Source organism: Dreissena polymorpha, chromosome 6 (assembly GCF_020536995.1).
Source record: "Dreissena polymorpha isolate Duluth1 chromosome 6, UMN_Dpol_1.0, whole genome shotgun sequence".
NCBI classification, from domain to species: Eukaryota; Metazoa; Mollusca; class Bivalvia; order Myida; family Dreissenidae; genus Dreissena; species Dreissena polymorpha.
The window spans coordinates 17,928,792-17,946,803 of NC_068360.1; the positions used below are offsets into that span (position 1 = coordinate 17,928,792).

The 18,012-nt window shown below is 36.3% G+C and overlaps 2 protein-coding genes across 4 annotated transcripts in view; both read left to right on the forward strand.

Moving 5' to 3' along the window:
• Positions 1 to 18,012, forward strand: part of LOC127834901 (uncharacterized) — a 173,385-nt gene that overhangs the window by 49,676 nt on the left and 105,697 nt on the right. The gene's annotated exons all lie outside the window — the stretch shown is intronic.
• LOC127834881 (PR domain zinc finger protein 5-like) lies at positions 19 to 16,733 on the forward strand. Of its 3 annotated transcripts, none has more exons than XM_052360991.1 (8): positions 19 to 52; positions 2,146 to 2,279; positions 5,426 to 5,538; positions 7,920 to 8,300; positions 8,890 to 9,002; positions 10,406 to 10,584; positions 12,864 to 12,958; positions 14,203 to 16,733. In XM_052360991.1, the coding sequence occupies exons 2-8, from the start codon at positions 2,183 to 2,185 to the stop codon at positions 15,841 to 15,843; spliced, it is 2,619 nt and encodes an 872-aa protein (XP_052216951.1). In that variant the 5' UTR covers positions 19 to 52; positions 2,146 to 2,182; the 3' UTR covers positions 15,844 to 16,733. The 3 variants fall into 3 exon arrangements, with proteins under 3 accessions (XP_052216951.1, XP_052216949.1, XP_052216950.1); XM_052360989.1 differs by having other exon boundaries at positions 23 to 344; XM_052360990.1 differs by having other exon boundaries at positions 23 to 227.

The window sequence follows — 18,012 nt, forward strand, 5'->3', positions numbered from 1 at the left end:
TTGGAAACCTTTTGGTTTTATCGTGATTTTCCGCCATATTGTAACAAAGCAGGTACTTGCTTAATGCTTTATTATTTTGATATTTGGACGTTGTGAATGTAAATGTGAACAGCGAGTTTTGAAGTTTAGAAGAGATAGCTGCATAGCGAATACATTAATAAGTATGGGTGTTCCAACTTTGGCAGAGGACCCAAAATAACGGCGACACTACGATAAATCGCAACCAGGTTCGAGTCTCGACCCAGTTGCCGTTTCACGGTTGGCTTGCTTCGGCGTGCCAAATGACGCTGTTTCCCATGCTTGTGGCCCCTGTATTGAAGCGCTTGAAATATTACCATTTAAATGTAAGATTCATTATTTTAAATAAAAAAATATATTCTCAGACAGATGCACCGAGTCAGTGCGGCCCACCGTGGCAGGGACTGAACTGGTCACAATCACATGTTTTTGTGTGTGAAAATTCCTAAACTTTAGGCTTAAATTATCAGTCTCTATGGTAATTTCTTTAGAGTTTTTGTCAGAAATGTATGCTTTATTGAACCGATAAACATAAGCCCAACTGTATTACTTATCAGTTGCAAGAATAATATTGCACAGAGTGTATAGGCACTGGTCTTCACTAGAGTTAAGACTTGCGATACACATCTTTAACTAATTACGAAAACTATGCACATACTCTAATATCTCTGTACATTTTGTACACCATGCAAAACAAACAACCAGAAATGCTAAGCCCAACGGCTCTCCGGGTAGCGCAGTGGTTGGTACACGCTCAAGTGAAAAATCCTGAGCTCCAACAGGATCTTGATTGGTCATTGTCGGCTTGGGTACTACTTACTTGTATCCCGGGCATTCTTACGTATACTTAAATGTACCCCAGAAGAATATACCAATAACTACCCGGTCAATTTAGACTGTACCCAAGTTTTATTCCCACCCAAAATCCGCTGTCCTAAAATGCGCTACAGAATATAAAAAAAATCTCTTTGAACAAAACCTGCCTCAACATTCTTTTGTTGAGTAGGAGTTTTGATAATATTGAGGCCTATTACATAATATTGACAAAAATATGAACACAATTATTTATTTTTTAAAGCCGGCTACGACCAATTTGGGGTTTGAATTCCCAGGTTCGTTTCAGTATATTTTCCATACCAGGGGTACATATAAGTGTACTAAAGAGTACCCGGGTTACACTTATAAAAGGAGTAGCCGAGCCGACAATGACCAATCAAGCCTAAAAGGGATTAAACCCTCCACCTCATGAGTGATAGTCAGCCACAAACCCCATGGTTAAAGGGCTAGCCCAACAGCAAGGCTGTTGGAAGTGACCTTATGTCACTACAATCCTCACTCTCTTAATGTTTCAATGCGCCATCCACTACACAAGCACCATTGGCTACACAAGCAGGAAACCATTAAATTATACTCAGACCCATATACTTATTTGCTGTTCATCTTAACCTCCTCGCCGTTAAAGTGAACAATCGTGAGCTCCAACGGGGGTTAAAACCTGGGTCTCCAGAGTGGTAGTCAGACACTCTAACTGCGTTGTTAAAGAGCTAGCCCAACAGCTAGTCTGTTTGAAGCGACCTTAGTTTACTAGATTGCATTTCTCACATTGGCGACCGCGGTTCAATCCTAGTTTTTGACAGAATGTGAGTTTGGTTGGTGGTCACCATAAAAGGCATATGGGGTTTACTCAGATTCATCCTCATCCCCCCACCCCCCCCCCCCCACACACACACGCAGCACACGACCTTGCAAAAAAATACATTTCACAAAAATCAAACAGCTGGAAATTACAGTTGTAATTTAAAATTTGTGTCAACTCTTGAGTCATTTCAGAATTCTTATATTCTTTTTCCTCATGTGATTTGCCTGTGTTGACCGTCACACCAAACCATTGTTATTTTTCTTGGACACCAGCTTGCATGATTTGGACATTTCATCAATATGATATTAACACTTACACCTCAAGGCTTGACATTTACTTATAAATCAACTTTTCTATTGGATTTGCACCCTGAAAGTCAGATTTCTAGAAGTAAAAATATTCAAATTCACAGAAATTTCATTCATGAAGAATTGGTCTGTATCATAATAATGAATTATATGCAAAATGTTTGGAACTGTTCATTTTAGTGACGGAGTCCAGTGTTATGCAGACAAGACCTCAATAATGGAGAGTGGCTTACTAGACTTCAATGATTTGATGGACACGGGAGATGACTACCCAGGGTTCAGTATTGCCAAGTTCACTCCAGCCAATGGGAACGGTAGGCAAACCAAATGAGCCTTGTTCTGAGTAAACTGGGCTTAATTCATGTGTGAAAAGTGTCGTCCCAGATTAGCCTGTGCAATCTGGACAGGCTAATCAAGGACGACACTTTCCACCTATATTGGATTTTTGCTAAGAAGAGACTTCATTTAAACGAAAAATGTCATAAAAGCGGAAAGTGTCATCCCTGATTAGCCTGTGCGGACTTCACAGGCTAATCTGGGACCAATTTTTTTTTGCTCAAAATTACAGCCGATTTTTGTCTGCTTCCCAATCCCCAAAATCCACGTTTTTTCCCATAAATCTGACCAAAATTTCACAAAAAGAAGCCCAATTTCCCCCCCCCCCCCAATTTTTTTATTTTTTTTAAAGAAAGAAGTCTTAACTCTAGATCTCAACTTTATTTTTTAAACATCCTACAAAATATAATTTTAATTTAGTCCTTTTTGTCCATAAATCATTCCTAAATTTGCCACTTGTATTGATTTAAAAAATCCCTATTTGACTGTATTTGTTTGGATTGGGAAGATAGCATCGTTTTTACTAAAATTTGGAAAATACTGTTGGTTTTTTTATGAACAAATTCTTAAAAATGCATTATATAAGTATTTTCTATATTATATTTACTAAGGTTCAGCTTATAGAGCTGGATAGGGAAACAAATTCAAATGTTGCAATTTATTAAACATGTTGTTTTTTATCTTCAATTTGGAAATTAGGAAGTCATTTGGGAAAAAAAATAATTTGATGTTGGGAATGGAGCATTATTTCCGACCTAAATTTGCCAAAAAACTTTAAATTTAATTAAAGACCTTTCTTACTAGATTCAAGTTTTAAAGGCTTCATTTCTAACCCATCCATACTGATGAGCAGCAAACAGCACAAAACATGAGCAGACTGCGAGTTAATCGCAGGCTGTTCTTGTTTTATGCTGGTTGCAAAAGCCATTTTCACGTTGCTTCTAATGTGGCTCAAGGTTAAGGACATGCTGAATGTCAAGGAGGTAAAAATATAAACCATCATAAGATCACATGCCGTGTTATACACCTGTCTTCCTATCTCATATAGCCTGTGCCCAGTGATTTTTTTTGCCCAAAATTACCGCCGATATTCGGCTGCTTCCCAATTGCACAATATGACGTTTTTTCCCAAAAATCTGACCAAAATTTCCCCCAAAATGACCAAATTTTCCCAATTAAGCCAATAACATTTCAATGTCATTTAGGCCTAGCGTTAATTTCGTAAAACGAGTGCCGATCGAGCTTGTCGAGTCTTCGCCGAATGAAAACTGACTAACAAATGTTCGCGAATGTAGCCGAATACGATTTTACGTTGCTATCCACACATCTCTCTCTATATTGCGGAGGATACCGACGATAGTCATTGTATCCCGATTGTTAACGCCTGTTTTTACACACGTCCAAGATGGCGGCAAGCAGACGAGAAGTTTGCGATGAGCAGCGAAAATGATAAATAACACTAAAATTAACAGCGGATATCACATGGTTATTAGCAGATTATTCAATTTGTGTGTCAATTAACACAAAATACTATGTTTGAGATGAACAACAACAAATATTTATCAGAAATTTTCACAGTGAATGTGCGTCACGGAAATCTGTGTTGGGAAATTGGAGTTCACAAAGTTAAATCATTTAAGACGAGAACCGCTCGAAAATGGAAAGAGACAAACATGATTTGATTTATATGTTAGTGGATCTGTGTATATTCAGATTCATATGCATATTCTGCTTTATTATGTTTGTCACGCTGTATAGTTTGGTGAAATAGCATTGAAGTGAGGATGTCAATTGTGCAAGATATTAAAAGGTAAACAAATAAAATGTATTATTTTAGCTCGATTTAATACAACATTAACACAGCAAGAACACAAAAGCGTGTTTGTTAATATTTGTTAATTTTTCACTAATATCATATTTTACTTTAAAAAACATCCTGAATTAAATTCATACTCTTAAAGAGATTATGATTAAATCATAATGGTACATGTATATTGAAGAATCTATAGATTATTGCAAGTTTAATATGCATGTGGAAGGATATTAAATAAACGTTGTAAGAAGACATGAAAGCAACACTTTATAATATAAAAATGCTGTCAAACATGAACTTAGCAATTTTTATTCTGTTTTTATAATCATATTTATAATGTTTCCCAATTTCATGGTTTATCGCGCTATTTTTCCCAATTTCATGGTTTTGCGCGTTAATTTTCCCAATCCAAAAGCCACAGGCTGTAACAAAAAAAAGGCAAAAAAAATCACTGGTGCCTTTTTGATCAGCAAAAAAAGTGCGACCATGACATTGGGAAAAATGAATCATTATTAATATTATTATAAATAACATTATACCAGTTGTTTTTAAGTGCATGATCATCTGTTTTCTAAAATTTATATTATAAAGTGCTATTAATTTAATTGCTGTATAATATACTCAATGAACTAAATTTTGAGTTTATTGGAAAAGTAAAGCATATTTTGGGGAAATTTTGGTCAAATTTTAGGGAAAAATGTTACTTTTTGCCATTGAGAAACGGCCTTTTTAAAAACTTTTTGCAATTTGGAAACAGCCTGTAAGAGGCTGTAATTTTGGGCAAAAAATCATTACAATGTCACACCTATATGTTAATTATCCCCCAGCAGAGGCTTAGGGATATTGTTTTGGCGTTGTCCGTCTTTCCGTCCATCCGTTCGGAGCCATATCTTGGAAGTATATATATTGATATGAGGATGATTCACGCCAAATGGCATTGTACTCCATCTGTTAATAACTGAGTTATGGCCCTTTGTATCTTGAAACAATGCTTTTTAATTTAATCTTACAGCTTTATCTCCATTAACACTTGAGCCAGAGCCATGAAACTTGCCATAGTTGTTCTCAATCATCTGGGGGTGCTACACATTCAACACCCATAATCTTAGGGGCTAAGGTCAAGGTCACACATTGAGGTCAAAGGGCATTGCCCATCCGTCCAGAAAACTTTTGTGTTAGGAGCATATTGCCGGGGGATATCAATTCAACGAATTTGCTTGTTAAAATAATAGATGCTGGAAAACAAATTATTTTCAGCAATTCATCTGTGACACTGTATCTATATTTAAATGCTTTCAATTTCACCTCTAGGTAATGATGAGGATGGTGTGCTGCGCACCCCAGAGCATGAACAGACCGATGACTTTGAACTCACACCTAGTCACAAGTCTATTGGAGATGAGGACAACAGTTCTGCCGTCTCTGTAAGTCTATCAACTACCAGAGCCTGGGGCAAATTTAGCCAAATTGTGCAGCCATTACATAAATAATGGGTGATGTTTTTTTTCTCTTTTTAGGAAAATGAATCCCTTTCATTGCCAAGACACTTTTGCAAATAGTTTTGAAATTTTCTTGATCAGTTTAAAATTGAAGAATTTTGGTGATCCCATGTTAAGGGTAAGAGTATATTTCTCTGATACATCATGCAAGTTAAACACTCAAGACAAATTTCTACAGTTAATGTCATATTTTAAATAAATTTAAATAACTTGGCTTAAAAAATACTCAATGTTAGATGATGTGTTACAAATACCAGATAGCTGACTTTAAGGTCAAGGTAATATTTCATGATAAAAAGTTGAAAAAGAGCATTTTGATGGTAACATAGAGCTTGTCCAGACTTTCCTCAATACTTTGAACGGATTTTGAAATAATTTGGCATAAATGTTAAACAATATCAGATGATTTGATACACATAAAACCAGATATATGTCTGAACAAGGTAAAACATTAAGATCAAAGGTAAAACTAGATCAGATTATTTTTTGTTCAAATTCAGAGCCGGTTAACTGCCCAACATTCCCAGTGGAATGATATACATATTTTTCTCCCTGTTGGGACCTAAAAATTCCCAATTTAAGGTGTCAAAACTCCCATCCAGCTTTATAACTGGAACCTTAGTAAATATTATATTGAAGCATTTGTTAGCAATATAACAAAAACACTATAATGTCCCAATTTAAGTCGAAGTGCCATGATTTTTCCCAATCCAAAGGGACCTGGCCCCATTCCAAAAATGGTTAAAAAACACAACCATTGATTTTAAAATAGATTGCCATTCATTCTTACCTTAATGAATAAACATTTTGCTATATTTTGAGGTTTAAAATAAAAACTTAATCCTATAAATCCGATCTATTAATTTTCCAGACAATGAGAAATATAAAAACAACTTTGTTCTAATGTTACTCATATTTTTTTATGAAAACAGTTAACTTATAGAACAATATGCTCTAATAATTTGGTGATGATCAAATGCACTGAGTGACCAGCTTTTGTGGAAGCAATAAGGGCAATTACTCAAATGCACATGGTCAAATGGGGCCTAAACAATATATATGAGGCATATAACTATGGTTTCTAAGATTGTATGGCTATATGCAATGAAAAATTTTAAGTTAATATTAAATCAACACACTCAAGTACTGACACTTTAGATGGCATATTAATTTCGTGCAACTGTTTGGAAAAGAAACATAATCATATAACAAACACATTTTGTGGAGTCAAGTTGCAAAATATGGTACGCAGTAAAAATGTTTCTTTCAGAAACATTACAACAAAACATGTTCCAAAAATAAGCAATTAAGGTGGACGCAAAGACCCTGTTGTTCAATGATTACAAGTCAACTTTGCCTTCTATTTTGGCAAAAAAGGCTCTTACACAACATTTCAATGGAAAGTAATTGTCTTTCATACCCACAGCAAAAGTATTGACACCTAATATTTTGAGGATAACCTTCGTAGAAATTAAGTTTCTGACCAAATAACAAACCTGCAAAATATTCGGCAAACATGTGAAAAACGCAAGGAACATGGTACCACAAATTACCTTTGGTTGTGGAATCAAAGACCCTAGTATCCTGAAGCCTTCATTTAAATTGTGTTCTTTTTTTCAAGAAAAAGGGGCAATAAATGTAAATTAAAACCTTTTTAAATATATATCATTTTGAATGATGTATCAGACTGTATTGCTATACAAAATATCAGCAAGTTTAGTAAAGATTTAATGAAAAATAAAGTTTTTATACTTTAACACGCGTTCAGAAAAAAGTCCCATAAATGTTACCTTGCTGTGTGGCAAAGACCCAAGTAGCCAACGACCTAGCGATCTTTAGGGAAATATCAATTCTTAGAATTTATGGAATCATAAAAAAATGTCATTGCAGTTGTAAAGCTTTCCAACCTGTTATTATTTGAGTCTTGTTCTGAAAAAACTGGGCATAATGCATGTGCATAGTAAAGTGTTGGCCCAGATTAGCCTGTGCAGTTCGCACAGGCTAATCAGGGATGACACTTTCCACCTAAATTGGATTTTTTTCAAAGAAGAGACTTCATTGAAACGAAAAATGTCTTAAAAGCGAAGTGTCTTCCCTGATTAGCCTGTGCACACTGCACAGGCTAATCTGAGACGTCACTTTACGCACTTGCATTATGCCCAGTTTTCTCAGAACGCGACTCATTTATTTAACTTCCTACTGTACCATTTGTTATCCTGTATCTTTCCCTGATATTGTAGCAAATAATGAATAATAATAAAATGAGAGTATAATTAAAGAATCTAATTGATATGTCATGTTTTCAGGAGAAGAGCAAATTGGTAAATGGAGGTGAAAACCAAACCAAAACTGAAAACCATACAACTTACACTGATGAAAGACTTAATGAAGCTGACAAGAAAAGCATGGGAGAAAATTTTGAAGACAGTAACAGCAGGGTAGATGATTTTGATAGAACAGATAGTAAAATTGAAAGTGGATATGATTACTGTAATAGTAAAACCAGGCAAAGTGAAGATGATAGTTACAGTAAGACAGGATATGATGAAGGGAACAATAGTGAAGCTGAATACACTGTTACGGAGGATGTGAAAGCAGTGGAGTTGAAGATGGAATGCGCTGATGATGCAGTTGAAAGTTCTGCTGATGCAGCCGGAGAAGAGAGTAGTGAGATGGCAATGACAGAGGTATGTAAATACCCTTGTATTTTTTTCACCATTTTGGGAACAGGGCTGGGGTCATTGTGATTGAGATGTACATGGACATGGAGATGATGTTTGGTATTCAAAACAATTTGTGTAAACATTTGGTTTTGATTAATAGGCCTTTCATTTGCGAAAAATTGGTATTTTTTAGATTGGGATGGGGCCCAAACAACTCTGATTATTTTTATGCTGAATTATTGTCATGTCCAGCAACTATGGTAGTATACTGAGTTATTTATACATATAACCATACTTCCCTAGGGTAAAGCCTGCGAAACATTTCATGAATTTTTCACATGTACATGACATGAAGGTAAAAAACAAATCTGTCAAGTACTGCATTAACGTTCATACATTCCACTTTATGATAAGCTTAACACAAAGTCAATCATAGTAAATCATATATGTGTGTAAGATCAGTCTTAATTGTATTTTACCACCATGCCCATGCACACCTATTTACATATAGGTATTTTATGTCATGTCACCTGTAAATAACAATTATATATGTACAACCTCTTTAAACAGTCTGCATTTTGCATGTGTATGACATGTAAATTATTTTTTGAAGAAAACGGGACCACCAAAATCTTCAGAAACCAAAAACAAGTATAAAAGTTTACCAAGACCTAAGATGAGGATGTGGTCAGGCAAGTCTAACAGCAATGAAGACAGTAAAGATAGGTATGACACTTTTAGAACTACAAGTAATATGGTAAAAGATGATCCATGTAAAAGGATTTTATATACATTTAGACATTCATGTTTTGAGTTTTTTTAAAGAATAGTGTTATATGCTCACCTACATGTAAGCTCAACATACTCATGGTGACTATTTGGAGACAGTGATGTCCGTCATTGTTCTGTGTTTTACATTTGTGACATGTGCCAGCACATCAAATTTTTCTTAAAATGACATCTGCTTATGAACTGCATAGCCGAGTTTTACAAAAATTAACAGGAATGTTCCTTGCATGGTCCTATATGATAAATAGATCAAGGAGCCCAAACAAGGGTATTTAAAAGGAATACTGTTAAAAGAAGTTTCCTTTAAAATCGCAAACCCAGAGGTTAAATATTTGTTATTGGCATTGTATTGTGGTCCTGCACAAGGTTTGTTTAAACTATTCCACTGTGGTGAAAACTAGCCCCACCCCAGGTGTCACCAGTTTTAGATCGAAATTTTAGGGAAACCCTTTAACAATATTCTTGTTCGAAATGGCAAATCACATGCTCTCATATTTTGTGTAAGCATTGTGTAGAGGTATTCTACAAATTAAGTAAAATAATGTCTCTGGGTTCAAAACAGGCCCCTCCACGGAAGTTACAAGTTTTACATAGATTTATATAAGGAATGCTTAAACAATTGTTATTGCCTGAAACAGAAGGGTGCATTCAGTGCTTTCATATTTTGGTATGTAAAATCATCTGAATGTTCTCTACAAGTTTATTCAAATCATTCTGCTTGGGTCAAAGATGACCACCCCAGGGATCGCATTTTAATATGCAAATATAGCAAAACAACTTTAGAAATCTTGATAAAAATGTCCACCCAAAGGAGATGGCTTGTCACATTTAGCACCTGTCTCCCTATGACAAAAGTCAATATCACACTTATGTCCAGCAATCATGCATCTTGTCCAACCCGTAGCTTAATCATGTGCTACGGGTTGGACTAATCAAGTGTTCCAAATATGTTTATCTTCTACAAACAGCATGTTTCATGTAAGGCCTGTCTCAGTTGCTGAGATGTCAATGTCACACACAAAGGTCAATAACCAAATTTTGCCATAATTTATGTACTGCTTGTCCAAACAGTAACTTCATCATCAATCATTAAATTGTTTAATAATTTATCACAATTGTTCTCCATGTTGCGAAGGTGCGTTACTTTGAAGTCCTTTTGTGCAGAATTGAAGGTTGTATAGCTTGTACAGCTTGTATAAATAATTACAAGCGTTCTTGACAAGGGGCTTAACCAGACATTGTCCACAGGCATATAAATGATAATGAGACTTGTCTAGAAGTCTTGCATACTCATAATTTACCAAGTATTCTCATAGACAAATTTCTGTATATTTATCCAGCCCAACTCAAGGTGACGAAGACAACAGTCCAATGTTGGAGAATGGCGAGGATTGCAGTGAGGGTGACGGTCACTCAAGGTCATCCATGAAGGGCAGTGAGGAGCGAGGGCCCCAGGAGGAGGAGGAGGAGGAGGATCCTCATCAGCAGTCCTTCCTTTCCTTCCTCAACCTCAAACCTGGTAGGCATAAGAACAGTCTGTTGGCCTTTTTTTTCATCTTTGTGAAATGGCCTTTAGCCCTTCAATTCGTCAAAACATGAGTCACAAACTTTTCAAAATTGTGAAAAAGTTTAAGTTACAATCTTCTCAAAATTGTGAATATTTGAGTCGCAAACTTTTCAAAATTGTGTCTTTCTTTAAGGAGGACACAAAACACTGGTCTGAGAAAAGTGCTAATTACCCACTATATCTTCCTTCTTTATCATAGGCAAAAAAAGACACATTGTTTTAAGGATGCATGTTTTTATGTCCCCCACTATAGTAGTGGGGGACATATTGTTTTTGCCCTGTCTGTTGGTTGGTTGGTTGGTTTGCGCCAACTTTAACATTTGCAATAACTTTTGCAATATTGAAGATAGCAACTTGATATTTGGCATGCATATGTATCTCATGGAGCTGCACATTTTGAGTGGTGAAAGGTCAAGGTCATCCTCCAAGGTAAAAGGTCAAATATGTGGGTCAAAATCGCTCATTTAATGTACACTTTTGCAGTATTTCAATATTCAAGATAGCAACTTGATATTTGGCATGCATGTGTATCTCATGGAGCTGCACATTTTGAGTGGTGAAAGGACAAGGTCAAGGTCATCCTTCAAGGTCAGATGTCAAATATATGTGGCCAAAATCGCTCATTTTATGAGTTCTTTTGCACTATTGAAGATAGCAACTTGATATTTGGCATGCATGTGTATCTCTTGGAGCAGCACATTTTCAGTGGTGATAGGTCAAGGTCAATGTCATCCTTCAAGGTCAGAGGTCAAATATATGTGGCCCAAATCTCTAATTTTATGAATACTTTTGCAATATTTCACATTTGAACGAAGTTTACCTAGAAAACTCTTTGTCGGTTTTGTTGATATAAATTATTCTCCAAAATTGAAGGCTGAGCCCTTTCCCTAAACTAGGCTTTTCCGTTTCAAGGGGGCGCGTTCTTGTGTCCAGGAAAGTGTTTTTGTAATCACCCATCCTATAGCAAAGTTGTTATAGGTGTTAAAACATATCTAAGCCTGATTAAGAGTGCTTCTTTTAAGAAAATGAATTATTTTTTAGCGATTGATATAGCTACTGTTTACAGTAGGGCTGTAACGAATACATTAGGTAATGAAAACGAATACAGGTTGGCGAATACAAATATTTATTCATGAATATGAATTTCAATGAACAAAAGTAATACTGACAACTTGACATGACATTATATAGTATGAAACTATGGGTATTTGTCAATTTGATTAATTGAGTATCATTGAATACTGAAAATATGAAATATAACTCTTTGAAATAACAAAACACTGACTAGAACTGCTTAAACTTTGAACACAGCGCCAGACAAACGACGTGTATTTGGCAGGCAGGTCAACAATATCAATAGCATTCCCTTTGTGACTAGGCTCCATGTTTGTTGATAAGTTGCACCATCATTGGCGTAAAGATAAACAAAAAAAAAATTCCATCTGCCAATCTTTTGTGTGTGTGTTTGAGCATCAAAGCACTCGTATTTGCCTAAATAAACATTAAACAATCATCGAAAGATTTTTCAATTCAATGTAGTAAATATTCAACCGGTGCCCACCATTATTGTTGATAATCTCACTGTGTAACATAGTGGGTGGGGTAAACATGATGAAAAATGCCGGAATAAAGGAGAACAACATTTAAATATAGGGGTTTATTGTATGAACCTTCATTTGAAAGGTAAGATAAGATGATTCAACTTTCAAACTCAAAACCACGTTGTTTGTATTCGCCAAATATTCGGTTCGGGAGGTGGCGAATAACAAATACAATTCGTCCACAGCCGTATTCGAGTAATTCGAATGTATCGTTACAGCCCTAGTCCACAGAAATGTTTAGCCTTGTGTTGTTCTGTGTTTCAGTTAAATTGAGAGGGCAATGCTTATTTGGAACTACTTAGTTCATCTGCTTTCCGGCACATCTTTTAATACATTCAAATGTTTATGTTAAGTTTGCACAAATAAATAGCTCATGTGTATGTTCAGTATTTTTAAACTGCTTTTACGTGGCGCATGTATATGATTACATATCCATTGGCTATTTCACCTGTTTTTGTATATTTATGTGTGTTCCATGTGGTTGTTTGGAATGCATTTATGTTCAGCCGAGGGCATAAAGCTTACTTATCTGTGTTAGTATTGAGTTAGCTTATGTTGACTTACTCGAAACCTGACAATATGCATGCGGTGCTACTGTCTGTAATACGGCAATCCTGAATTTATCTCCAGGAATGTCTAAACCGTTGGAAAGCACTGAGAAAGTGGTGGAAGCCAAATTAGAGGAAGAGTTCTACTCCAGGAAACGTCTTCGCACAAGAAAAAAGGTATTTTAATGCCAATATAATGCCAGCAATGATTGGAGTTATATGCTTCACATAATTATATATCTATTAGGTAAATATTTAGAGTAGAAAAGCAGGGTTGCTGCACCCACATGTTCCTCTGGACTTGCCAAGAAAGAAATGGGTGCAGGATCAACGGAGTTATCAGGGGTTTATACATGGCCTGGAAAGAATGTAAGCACACCATGTTTACAGCCATTAAAGTTTAATTGTGAACCCCACAATGTCACGTGAACCTGCACCCTGATCTTGTAATATCTATAGAAATTCCATATATTTGTGCAAATGTTCAATGTCAAATGTAAATATTCTGTACACTCAACACTCATCATAATTGATTAAAACCTTAAATAAGCAAATTATTAAAACTTTTTAACACTAGCCGATTACATCCTGCTTGTTTTAAACAGATCATCATATTTTTTTTGATTTACAAAAGTTTTCACTCTATACATGTAATTCTTAAGTTTATGGATGCTAAATATAATAGATATTCATATTGGCATGATTTGCTAGAAGCATTACTCATGATGACTTAAAAGTTTATGAATATGATTTAGCAATATGCAGATTGATTAAAGGTACCTTGATGAAAGACCACATCGCTCAAATAGGGTTAATTGTGGCCCCTATTTTGGGGAAACCCTGTTAGGAATCAGTGCTTTTTGACTTAAAATAAACATTGTATCAACATTTGATATTTTTTTGGAACAGTTGTTTTCTGTTTACTTATTGTCTTTTAACATGAAGCTTTGAAACGGTCTTAATGGAATCTATGATAATAACAACAAAAAATGTTTGTGATAACAGAAGTTGTGATAAGGGGCACTGTATTGCAGCAGGAATGGGCCCTATAACAGACCAGAATTTGGCTTTTAAAGCCTTTCCCACTCAAACATAAAGTGAAAAAGGCTATATGCAACCAGCATGATACCAGAACAGCCTGCAAGCAACTCATGCTGTTTGTTGCTCATCAGTATCTTAGGGTTTCAAAACTAAGCCTTTAAAATTTGAATTTATTTAGAAAGGTCTAAAAGTAATTTAATTTATTATAAGGGACTACAAGCGCGTCAAAATGTTTATCTGAGTGGGAAAGTAATAAGAACTACTACATTGCAAACGTATTTCCCAAATTTTACTGATAACGCGATTTGTCCAAGTCCAAGAGAGCCGAATCCATTCCTAAAGTGGTGAAAAACTTCTGCAGTGTTACATGTTTGTTTCAGGTGAGTTACGTTGAAGAGGTGGAGGATACTGAGGATGAGGACTACGATGCTGAAAACAGCTCAGAAGAGGCTGAAGACCACATGATAGACCTGGACTCCCCAAAACGCAAACGTTCCCGGACAAACAGTCGGTCGCCAGGCCAAGCAGGCGGGGTTACGCCCGCCCAGATGCCACTGACCTACGCCATGGCGCTGCAGAAGCTGTTGCCGGGGATGAACCTTCAGTATCTGAATAACAAGCCCATTGCTCAGGCTCAGCCAAAACAGGGCCTTAAGCAAGTGTCCCCAGTAGCCCCCAGGCTTCCTTCTCCTGCCCGGGGGTCTGTCTATCAAGCTATCAAGGGGCTGTTTGAGTGTGGGGTGTGTGGATTGTTCTTTAGCACTGCCACCCAGTTCCTGCAGCATCAGGAGAGCAAGCACTCGGCAGATCGAAAGACTGGACTGTCACCCATGGAGACATTCCGATGTGAGATATGCGGGTTCGTTCTCACCAACCGCTTTGCGTATCTGGAGCATAAAAAGATGAAGCATAACAAGGGTGTTTTATTTAACTGTAACACATGTAAGTCTTCTTTCCAGACCCAGGCTGAGTTTCAGGTTCATCAGCTTACCTGCGTATTTACATGTAAAACGTGTAAGTCTTCTTTCAAGACCCAGGCTGAATTGAAGGTTCACCTGCTTTCCTGTGTATTTAACTGTAAAACATGTAGGTCATCTTTCCAGACAGAGGCTGAGTTGAAGGTTCACCTGCTTTCCTGTACCGCCCCATCATGCACATTGTGCGGTGCTAATTTTAACTCTTGGGTGGAGCTCGGCGAACATCGAATCAAGGTTCATAATGCGGATCAATCTGCTACCAAGCAGTCGGCGAATTGTGTGTATAAAGGATGTAGCTTCAAGGCACCTACGAGACAACAGTTGGATGTGCATGTACAAAGTCAGCATATGAATGCAGAGCTGTTCGCATGCAATGTTCCAAAGTGTTCCAGGGTTTTTAGCTCACGAATATCGCTGAATCAGCACAAGAAGGAAGCGCATGCCTCCGAGTTCATAGTCCAATACCAATGTGTGGAGTGTAAGACTTGCTTCTCCAGTAAAACACTGTTAGCTGAACATCAGTACCTTCATATGATGGAGAAATTACGAAAGTGTGACCTTTGCTCTCGAAGCTTTTCCAGCTTTAGTGACTTGCGAAGGCATCGTGAGGTTCACATCATAAAAACATCACTTAAGTGCCAGTTTTGTACGAGGTATGTTGCCGATCCTGTAGAGCTGAAATCGCACATCTGTTCTACGCTGCTCTCAAAAAACACCAACTTGCGAATGTACTTTTGCGACGTGTGCAGAAGGGATTTCCGATCCGATGAGAAGATGTTTTTACATCGACGCGAGCATCAGAACTTCTATCAGTGCGGAGTTTGTTTCCAGGACTTCTCGAATGAAACGGAGTATTTTAAACATAGGGAGACCCATGGGAACTACACGTGTATGGAGTGCTGTGAAGAAATGGATCAGGAAAGTCTAAATGCCCACCTAAAGGCTCACAAGTACTATGTGAAATTGGAAGATTTGATTTGTGATGGGGGAACCAATGAAAGGGTGATGTTTCTCTATCCGAATTTGTTAAGTGTGGCGAAATAATAGTTTTTTTAGATCTATGAATGGAATTTATGATAAAGAAACCCTTTGTTTGTACTTTAATTTTCAATGTTTTGTATGTTGGTGACAGTGAGTCATTCAATGAAAAATGGTATTTTTGTGCCAGAACATTGAGTAACAGTGACGAGGTGTTGTTCATATGATTGAATTTTAAGTTGAACATGAGAAGCCGGGACAGTATAACAAAAATAAAGCCAATTTTTTTTTGTATATTTGTAACAATTAGTATTACTTCACTTGCCAAATGCTGTCTCAAGATAGATTTAGTAATTTCATTTTGAAATCTCTATATTATATAGCCGTTGCAATCAGTTGATCAGAGATTCTTTTCAGGATAGCTTTGTAAAATATTGTATAAAACCACTGTGTGAAGAATGAATCAAAGGGAGTTGGAATTTTCCTTTAGATTGACACTATCTTATCAGAAATTATCAACATAATATGTTTGTGTCATAATGTTGCAGATTCCAACGCCTTGTACCGTAGGATGGTCTTGTTTTATGAAAGTTAAGCATACAATTATTATTGAAAAGATGTCAGTTATTGTTAAACCAATTGCCAACTTTACATATTTGAGTCCAGTGTGTGCATTTAGTTTTGACCATAAAGGTCATTGGTGCTGAATAGTCATATAATCATACCTTTTAAAGTCTTGCATTCCAATTGTTGTGTATGCAGTTAGACTGTCACTAGTTTTAATATGTTCAATGATAACACGATGAATGAAGTGACTGTGTGTTACTTAAATTTGTTTGTCATTCTTTAGTTTGAAAGTATCAGTACTGACGGACACTTGTTTGTAATTTTAAGAAAAGTCAGTTAATAATATTCTGTGTATTGTACATTTAATTTAGAATAGAAAATAAACATTACGATGCAAAAGATTTGTTTTACTTGTATTTGTTCTGATGCAGGTTTTTTTTTTGGCCCGATTTTATAGCCGAAATTCGGCTATGTTCCCAATCCCAAAAAGTATACTTTTTTCCCAAAATGTGGCAAAAAATTCCCAATTTCCAACAAAAAAAAATATTTTTTTTTTAGAAGGAAGTGTCTTTTGTATTTTATCTCAATTTTAATTCAATTACATCTTACAAAGTATTATATGATTTTGTTCTTTTAACTTTAATGATTATAAAGAGTTATATCAATTTAAGTATTTCGCTTATCTGTGAACTTTTCGTGTGGAAAAAAAGGCTAATGAATTTATTTTCCCAATTACATGAAAATGCCGATACAATTCCCAATTCCAAAGCCATGGGCTATCTTCCCAAAAAGTGGGTAAAAACCCTGATGTAACTGCCCCACATACTACTTGACCTTTATTATATACTGTGTAATGAGTATTACCAACTAATATGATAGCAGTATGGTTCTAGGACAAAATAGTCAAGTTGTTGGTTGTTTATAGTTCTATTTCACAAGAGGCGCTACAATGAAATATGAACGTTTTAATGCTCTCGTTGTCGTGATGGTTTTGAATGGAACGCAACAGACATTTAGAGTATTCTTTAATGATAGTGTTTTTAATCACCCTATACAAGATGAAATTCATTTTGTCTGTCCGTAACCCAGTCTTTCATAAAGCTATCGCTTCCGTTCCTTATCTGCTATACTTTTCGACGGATTTTCATAAATCTTGCGTCAAATGTTGAGGACATTCAGAGCATGTGTAGGAGGCATGTGTCAACAATAATCGCTCATGCTTAAGGTCGTACTTAAATGTTTGAGCGTCATTTTTAGCTCACCTGAGCGATAGCTCGAGGTGAGCTATTGTGATCACTCAGCGTCCGGCGTCCGTCCGTCCGTCCGTAAACAATTTGTAAACATCTTCTTCTACTAAACCATTGAGCCAATTTCAACTAAATTTCATGTGGAGCATCCCTAGGTCATGGGACAAAAGAATTGTTAAAAAAAATTTGATCACATAACCAAGACCGCCATGACCATATATGGTAAAAACCTTAAAAAATCTTCTTGTCAGAAACCGCTCATCAGATTTTCAAAAAATTTCACAGGGATGACCTTTGAGGGCTCCCCTGAAAAAGTTGTTCAAAGAAATTTGATTCGTCAAAAAACATGGCCGCAGGAGCTCGTTGAACTTTGCATGTTTATTCGTTTTTGCCTATTTTGTGAAAACTTTAAAAAATCTTC